A 9,597-nucleotide genomic window follows, 5' to 3' on the forward strand; every position below is an offset into this window, starting at 1 on the left:
AATCAAGAAATGCAATTTATAAACTTTAGTGACGATGCGACACTGCCTCGATTGTGCAAGTGACAATTCCTGTGTTAACTGTGCAGCATGCAGCTCGCTTATAGACAGACTCGATTTGATTTGAAGCCGTTTGCGCATTTTGAGAGAAAGAGAGAGCGTGCGTGGTGATTCACTCACGCTGTTTGTGCAATTATGTCTCACAGAAAGTTTTCTAATTAGCTACTTTATAAGTTATTTAATGAAAAAGTATGAACTGTATTTCACCTTCAGCATTATGATTATTTCACCCGTGCCGGACAGAGACGGTGCCGCTGCATGTCGAGCCAAACCTCTCACAGCAGGCGTGTCATCAGCTTGAGATCGTTTTTTTGAGATCGGCCTTTTTAGAGACCGCCGATTAATCATCCCCAAGCGATTATCGGTCGATAGTGATCGTAGCCGATCAATCGGAGCACCCCTACTGAAGACCCTACTGAATGATGCTGAAAATTCAGCTTTGATCACAGAAATCAATTAAATTTTAACAGATATTCACATAGAAAACAGTTGTTTTAAATTGTAAAAAATTTTCACAATTTTTACTGTATTTTTGATCAAATAAATGCAGGCTTGCGGCGCAGAAGAGCCTTCTTTCAAAAACATTTAAAAATCCTAATTATTCCAAACTGCCGCCAGTGTACCGTGACCTTTGCCTGACCCCACGGCTCTCGCGTGAGCGGCCATATGGGAGTCTGCATATTCCATGATTTCTGAGAAAGCAAACCTGCACCATAACCCATTACGCCTCGTTTCCCAGTTTTGACTTAATCAGGAATTGTTGAAGGCCTCCAGAGACCGCAGAGAAAAAAAAACGGCCCTCAAACACGCCATCTTCGTCCAAGGTGCATTTTTCCTGACACTCAATGATTTTCCCAGCATTGATTATGCACATGTTCTGGGCAGACAGAGTCACGGTGGGTATAAGAGAAGCCACATGCTGCAGCCCCGAGCGCTTGTGCTGTCTCGTCTTATGTCATGCTGCCTCGTATCTGCCAGGACTGTTTGGTCTCCGTTTGGAAGTCTGTGCTTGTCTTGGCCCGCTTAGTTTTGACTGGTTTAACCCATGAATTTAACCATATCTGATCAACAGTGGCTTTATGTTGTTGGCTTTGTGCTTGACCTCTCATGAAAATAATGTCCCTCCAAAATCAACTGAAACATTTTGTAGGAGATATTTTGCAACAAAAAGAAGGTTAATGTGTTCATGGAATTGCAACATTATTTTCACGACAATTAAGCAACTCCTCGCTATTACGGTAATGCATGAATACATTTTCTCTTTTTTGTTATACTCATTTATTTATAGTGATTCACATTAGATTCTCATTATTGTAATAAGTATTTTTTTAATTAAAATAAGCACTATTTATATTTTATTAAATATAATAATATTTTAATAATTTGAATAATATAATTAGAATAATTTTCTAAATAATAAAAACTATGAAAACAACAATATATTTCTGTATAATTTAATACATAAATACATTTTTGCATTTTATTAAAATTATTGTTTTAATTTAAATAAGGCAGAATTTAAAATACTAGTATGAAGTATAGATTCTCATTATTTTAATAAATATTTTTTATTAAAATAAGCACAATTTATATTTTTATTCAATATAATATTATAATAATTGTAATAATATAATTATAATAATTTTATTATATATAATAAAAATACAAAATATAAAAATAAGAAGAAATAAATAAATACTTTTTTAATTTATTTTATTAAAACTGATTTTTTTTTTTTTTTATAAGGCGGAACTTAAAATATTAATACGAATTATAAATACTTAATCGATACTTAATATAAACTCTAAACTTTTGCCATACAGTAATAGAAATGAGAATTTGAAAATGAGGAGAATTTGGTGGAGTTAAATGCACTTAATTGTCATGAAAACATAACCCTTTGCAAACTATAATTTCTTGTGATTTGGGAGTGAAATATGATCTAATCATGTTCTTGACAGGCTTTCATGAGACACGCTCTTATACTCACAACCAAATTTAGTGCCCTGTTATAATGATTTACTGCCAACAAGTAACTGGTTTTCTCTTAAAGGCTCATATGCTGGAAAACAGGATGTTTCTTGATCTTTCCAAACAAGTGTACAGTGCACTTTGCAGACATACATTTGCTGAACCTGCTAAAATAACTGATTCAGAAATCATGTGACATCATAGACACTCATTAACCTATGACCGTTTACATTTACATATCAACACTAAGTGTTAAGTAACTTGAAGCTCCCTGAAGAACCACAGCTTGATCTATGCAAGTATACAGATGATAGATAATCATACAGCACAGGATCAGAGAGAGTGGGGAAATGATCATGAAAAACAGAGCTGTTGCATGAAACCTTGATTAATATTATAAATATTCCATTATAAATATTTGTAATTTTAAGGAAAAAAATAAAGCATATATGCGTCAAGTCAACAAGACAAGCGCATGCGTCAATTAAACCATGGTAAGCCAGTCCAGCCCACCTGATTATAATACAAGAGACAGAAATGTTAGAATAAATAAAAAAAATTTAAAAAATGTTGAAATAAATATATGCATTTAAATATGGAAAAATACATGTGGGAATAAATAAATAATTAAATAAAACGAAAGAACAAAAAACATTTAGAAGAAAAGAAAGAAAGTTTAGATAGATAAATAAATAAATAAAAAGAATAAAACGTTTAAAAGAATAAAATAAAGTTAAAAATAAACAGAAAACAAATGGAAAGAATAAAAAGTTTTTAAAGGTTTAAAAGAGCAAAAATAAAGTTAAAATTCAAAAAATGAAGGAAAGAATTAAAAAGTTACAAAAATAAATAAAGGAAAGAAAGAAAGAAAGAAAGAAAGTTGACAAATAAATAAATAAATAAAACGTTTAAAAGAATAAAAAGTTTTAAAGGTTTAAGAAAGAAAGAAAGAAAGAAAAAAAGAAAGAAAGAAAGGGAGTTTAGACAAATAAATAAAAAAATAAATAAAATGTTTAAAAGAATAAAATAAACAGAAAACAAGTGGAAAGAATAAAAAGTTTTTAAAGGTTTAAAAGAGCAAAAATAAAGTTAAAATACAAAAAATGAAGGAAAGAATTAAAAAGTTACAAAAATAAATACAGGAAAGAAAGAAAGAAAGAATAAAAATGAAGTTAAAATAAATACAGAAAATAATAAAATAAAATAAAAAAACAAAAATAAATTTAGGACTGAATTTAATTAAAAATTATTTAATTATCAACTAATATATTCCTTTATTTGTTTCCATTTTTTTATTTATTATTTATTTAATTATTTTGCTATTCTTTACTTCTTTAGTTAGTTAGTTAGTTAGTTAAGCAGGTTTGGGCCTTCATGGACTGGCGTCTCAATCGCTCACCAGCTTTGGGATTATCGGGGTTTTTATCAGGATGGCAGGACAGCGCTTTCTGTCGGTACGCTTTCTTGATCTGCAAAAGAGGAGAAAGAAGAATCAGATCCAGTTGCATCACCGCAAACATCCGGCCTGATAATATCGCCATGCCATTCTTTGCATTTATCAAATTCTCGATTGTTTCTGCTGCAGCTATTTCACAAGAAAAAATTATTATACAAAACATTTGACATAACTCAAGACTCCAAGGAGCTCACGCTTTCCTGGAAAAGGCCTGAAGCACCAGAGATGTTTTATAACAATAGACTGCGGTCACATCCACCGCAACCCAGAAATCCCAGCATCATCCGCCTCTAAATCACGGCACACATTAACATCAGACTGCACACGTCTATGTGCCATGAACTCCCATGAGCCTTTGGGAATGTGAACCGCACGTCTCATCGGGTTGACAATGGTGTGTTTCTCATTAGACTTGACAAATAAATAAATAAATAAAACGTTTAAAAGAATAAAAAGTTTTAAAGGTTTAAGAAAGAAAGAAAGAAAGAAAAAAAGAAAGAAAGAAAGGGAGTTTAGACAAATAAATAAAAAAATAAATAAAATGTTTAAAAGAATAAAATAAACAGAAAACAAGTGGAAAGAATAAAAAGTTTTTAAAGGTTTAAAAGAGCAAAAATAAAGTTAAAATACAAAATATGAAGGAAAGAATTAAAAAGTTACAAAAATAAATACTGGAAAGAAAGAAAGAGAGTTTAGACAAATAAATAAATAAATAAATAAAACGTTTAAAAGAATAAAATTAAGTTAAAAATAAACAGAAAACAAGTGGAAAGAATAAAAAGTTTTTAAAGGTTTAAAAGAGCAAAAATAAAGTTAAAATACAAAAAATGAAGGAAAGAATTAAAAGGTTACAAAAATAAATAAAGGAAAGAAAGAAAGAAATAATAAAAATGAAGTTAAAATAAATACAGAAAATAATAAAATAAAATAAAAAAACAAAAATAAATTTAGGACTGAATTTAATTAAAAATTATTTAATTATCAACTAATATATTCCTTTATTTGTTTCCATTTTTTTATTTATTATTTATTTAATTATTTTGCTATTCTTTACTTCTTTAGTTAGTTAGTTAGTTAGTTAAGCAGGTTTGGGCCTTCATGGACTGGCGTCTCAATCGCTCACCAGCTTTGGGATTATCGGGGTTTTTATCAGGATGGCAGGACAGCGCTTTCTGTCGGTACGCTTTCTTGATCTGCAAAAGAGGAGAAAGAAGAATCAGATCCAGTTGCATCACCGCAAACATCCGGCCTGATAATATCGCCATGCCATTCTTTGCATTTATCAAATTCTCGATTGTTTCTGCTGCAGCTATTTCACAAGAAAAAATTATTATACAAAACATTTGACATAACTCAAGACTCCAAGGAGCTCACGCTTTCCTGGAAAAGGCCTGAAGCACCAGAGATGTTTTATAACAATAGACTGCGGTCACATCCACCGCAACCCAGAAATCCCAGCATCATCCGCCTCTAAATCACGGCACACATTAACATCAGACTGCACACGTCTATGTGCCATGAACTCCCATGAGCCTTTGGGAATGTGAACCGCACGTCTCATCGGGTTGACAATGGTGTGTTTCTCATTAGACGCTGTCTATCAGCTGACAGAGACTCAAACCGGCCCTGACAGCGTCTCACCGATTCACACGATTCGCTCGCTTCTGCCAACACAAATACAGTCGCATGTGTTGATTCTGCCGTCTGTATTAACAGGTCTCACTACTGACGTGTCGAGCTGCTCTCTAAACCCATTTATTAACACTATCTTTTGCAATTTAGACTCATTATGAAGCAAACTAATGAAAAGATTAGGGGTCGACCGATTATCGTCCTGGCCGATTATCGGCGCCGATATCAAGCATTTTTATGGTTATCGGTATCGATATCGGTCATTTTCAAAACCGATTTGCCGATAAAATAATTTAAAAGCATTTAAAGAAAGTTTTTGTCAGAGCCCTTGTTATTCTTAATTTTGATATTGATTTTTATTTTTACACCAGACATATATATCGGTTCAAAATATCGGTTTTATTTTTTCATGGCAAGGTTGACATTTGCATGGAATTGCTCTATTAATTTTTATTTTTACACCAGACATATATATCGGTTCAAAATATCGGTTATCGGTACTTGATCTGTAATAATCGGTATCGGCCCTGAAAAACACACATAAAACACGACCCCTAGAAAAGATGCCTGCCGGGGTTCAACATGCAGCGACAGACTCGTAAAAACACTTCCTAATAAATCAGAGCCCATGATTTAAATAGTTTATTGCTACACAATGGAGTTCAGTTTACAGTAAATTGTGACCTCAAGAAAATTAGATTCAATAGCGATCAAGTTTGTGATCATTCTCAATACCATTGCCACCATCTTATAATTTATAACTATTATTAATTTATAACCTCTAAATGATACATGTGGGAATAAATAAACATTAAAATTAAAAATAAATAAATAAAGGAAAGAACAAAAAAAATTAAAAGGATAATAAATAAATAAATAAATAAAAGTTCACAAGAATAAAATAAAGAAAAAATAAAGTAAATAAATAAATAAAGTTTAAAAGAATAAAATAAAGTTAAAAAATATTTTTACAAGCATCGGAATGTCATATAAATATTGCATATTGCACCAAATTGCATATGTTTTCTCAGTTTGAGTCTCTAAATATATATGAATATAAGAAAATATCAATATAATTGAGCTGTTTTTCCTCCATATGCTCACTATATCAGACTATATGAACCATAAGCCTGAGGCATCAAATATGACACGCATTAAAAAACACATGCAAACTTTTTAAAAAGATTTTTTAAATATTTGGTCTAAAGTTTCAATGAACTGTTCCATTTAAAAAAAATATATTTAAAAAAAAAAAAAAAACTGATTTTTTTTATAGTCATAATGACTTTCTATCTCATATCTTTTACTTTTTTCCTCATCATTTTGATTTTTATCTCATAATTATGACTTTTTATCTCAAAATGATGGCTTGGTGTGTCATAATTAAATTTCATCTCATAATTGACTTCTCATAATTTAGATTTTTTTTTCAATCTAAAAATTATTACAGTGTATAATTGACTTTTTATCTTATAATTGTCTTGTCATAATTATGGCCTTTTTATCTCAAAATTATGACTGCAAGCAATATAAGCCTGATGTATCAAATATGACTTTCAGCAAAAATTAAATATGCAAACCTTATATATATATATCAGTGTTTCCCCTAGGTTTATGGCTTTTGGGGTAGATTCCGTTTTTTTTTTTTTTCTCTGGACTCCTTTTTAATGGTTAAATTACATTTTATTAATCAAAAAATAGGGTTTCTGTGTTCACTGTGATGCTGTAATATCATTCGCTGAGCACAAAACCTCCAGCTGTGGCTTTGAATAGATGCTAATGAATAAAAGTAAAAGTCCAGAGGGACGTTTGGCCCGTCAGAGCTGGAGCTGATGCTTAAAAACCCTCCAGCTCAATCCTGATGAAGAGTTTATTAGGTTACAGACATGAATGGCGTTCATCCACCAGCCGTCTGACTTCTGTCCAGCGCACGCATCAAACGTCTGGAACGTCAAGTGTCTTTAATATCTTGAGTTGATGCAACTTTTCTAGCCATTCTCAGTTGTTTTATTAAATTGTGGACTGTGCAACTAGAGACGACATGCAAACTGCAGATAGATCTGAGTCTAGATAAAGTCAGTGTGTTTGAGCTGCGGTTTACTGATCATGTCTCACAGACAGCGTTACGCCATAGAAAACACAGGGATTTCTGGGATTATTTTAACCCTGTGATGCCTGACATATGAAATAATAGTCAGAAAATTCAAATTTTTTTAATGGAACAGTTTCTTTAAAGTTTATATATATATATATAAAAAAAATGTTTCCCCTGCCATTATATTAGGGGGGCGGCCCGCCCCCCCCAACGGCACCCCCCGCCCCCCTTATTCTTACCTGGACATTTCTTCAATGACAACAAACAGATGGACTGCTCTACTCTGAGGACAGTCATTTGTTGAACTGCAGCGCCACCTACTGGTCACAAACTAGATCTCATCCACTACTATACTGTATACTGTAAGAGGCAAATAGCTCCTCAAACATTTAACACTCAAAATAACTTTATCCTCGTTCCAGACGATATTACTTGTAAAGCTTATTGTCTTCAATATCTGTGTTTACTTACAGAAATCAATCAGGAAAACAGGCCATATGAGTGTCTTAATGTCTAAAACCATCTTTAAAACATATAAAATACACAAAAGTATGTCCTTATACGCCTGTGGTAGAGGATACAATAAAATATTGAACATAACCTAAAGTAAACAAAGTAATTAATCAGTAACTTGTTCATTTCAAACACGTTCTGACACGTAAACACTTCAGTTTCTTGTACTCATAATCTGAACACTAAACATTCCCTCTATAACCTCCACGTGTGACAGAAACGATACAGTTATACTCTTATTTTATTGTTACTGTGTATGCTTTCATACAGGATTATGAATATTTGTATTGTTGACAGAAACGGCTTCCGAATGCAGCTCTCAGACTAACGCACCTGTTTCTCTGTTGCGGTCGATTCAATCCCCAATAAAGCGTAAAGATCCATCTCTAAAAGCTCTTTTGTTGACGCCATGATTTAATTTCACTAAATAAAATAATAAATGCGTGAAAATAATATTCGTGGGTTCCTCAGCGGCAGTTTAAAGACTTCTTCTGTGCGACTTTAAGTCTGTTGGCATGTGAATGCAGGAGGAGCGCAGCGCCCCTTCAGGAAGGGAGGAACGAATGCGCCTTCATTATGAATAAATCCAATCAAATCAAGTGTTCTTTTAGTAGGCCTATCATAATATTTTTAATCAGTTTCTAGTTTGGTTTCTATTCCTATTCTATTTTTTTGTTTCGTTTTAGTTTTATTTTTAACTATTTTACCACATCAAGTTAAACTAAATTAAAATGAGAAATGTTGCTGAAATACAAGTTTTTATATTTTATTTTATTTCAGTTAATGTTTATTTTATTTCAAGTAACACTTTTTTTATGATTTTACATGTACACTACCAGTCAAAAGTTGTGATTTTAATGTTTTTTAAAGAATAATTTTAAAGATCCATAATTCAGCAATAACAGCAGTAATATTGTGAAATATTTTTACTTTATTATATTGAAATATTGCTGTGATGCGCAGCTGTATTTTCAGCATCATTACTGCAGTCTTCAGTGTCACATGATCTTCAGAAATCATTCTAATATGCTGATTTGCTGCTCAAGAAACATTTCTGATTATTATTATCAATATTTTTTCAGGATTCTTTGATGAATAGAAAGATTCAAGATTCAATAGCTTTATTGTCATATGTACGTATATACAAAATACATTTTAAAAAAATAGAATATACAGTAAAGTAAGTAAACATATAAATAATAATAGCATAAAAAAAGAAAGTGATGAAAGAGAAAGGAAAATAAAAAGAGAACCCGTATGCTAATTAGAAAAACAACTGTCAATAAAAAATGATTCACAGTATAAATGTGCAGTGCATAGCAAAGTAGAAAGATCCAAAGATCAGCATTTATCTGAAATAAGAACCTTTTGTAACATTATACACTCTACCATTCAAACGCTTGGAGTCAGTACTGTTCAGTGAGGATGCTTTAAATTGATCAAAAGTGATGATAAAGACATTTATAATGTTACAAAAGATTTGTATTTCAGATAAATACTGTTCTTTTGAACTTTCTAGTCATCAAAGAAACCTGAAAAAATCCTACTCTGCTGTTTTCAACATCATAATAATAATAATCATAATCATAATCATAATAATAATCATAATCATAAGCATAATCATAATCATAATCATAATCATAATCATAATAATTATAAATGTTTTTTTAGCTGCAAATCAGAATATTAGAATGATTATTTTTGAAGGATCACGTGACTGGAGTAATGATGCTAAAAATGTAGCTTTGAAATCATGGGAATATATTACATTTTAAAATATATTCAAATAGAAAACAGTTATTTTAAATAGTAAAAAATACCTGTAACTGGCAACATGCAATGTTTGTCATCTGTTAGAAGGGGTTTTTTTTTT

The 9,597-nt window shown here is 31.3% G+C and overlaps 1 protein-coding gene across 1 annotated transcript in view; it reads right to left on the reverse strand.

The window, feature by feature from the left end:
* Positions 1-8,266, reverse strand: part of dnajc17 (DnaJ (Hsp40) homolog, subfamily C, member 17) — a 65,958-nt gene extending 57,692 nt beyond the window's left edge. The window contains exons 1-2 of the mRNA XM_016559238.1: positions 8,058-8,266; positions 4,608-4,677 (exon numbers count right to left, since the gene is read on the reverse strand). Of these exons, the coding sequence (XP_016414724.1) occupies positions 4,608-4,677; positions 8,058-8,135 (148 nt within the window). The 5' untranslated portion in view covers positions 8,136-8,266. The remainder of the gene's footprint in view (positions 1-4,607; positions 4,678-8,057) is intronic.
* Positions 8,267-9,597: the final 1,331 nt, after the last annotated feature.

The sequence above is a fragment of the Sinocyclocheilus rhinocerous genome, unplaced genomic scaffold, assembly GCF_001515625.1.
Source record: "Sinocyclocheilus rhinocerous isolate Xijiao unplaced genomic scaffold, SAMN03320098_v1.1 scaffold2213, whole genome shotgun sequence".
NCBI classification, from domain to species: domain Eukaryota; kingdom Metazoa; phylum Chordata; class Actinopteri; order Cypriniformes; family Cyprinidae; genus Sinocyclocheilus; species Sinocyclocheilus rhinocerous.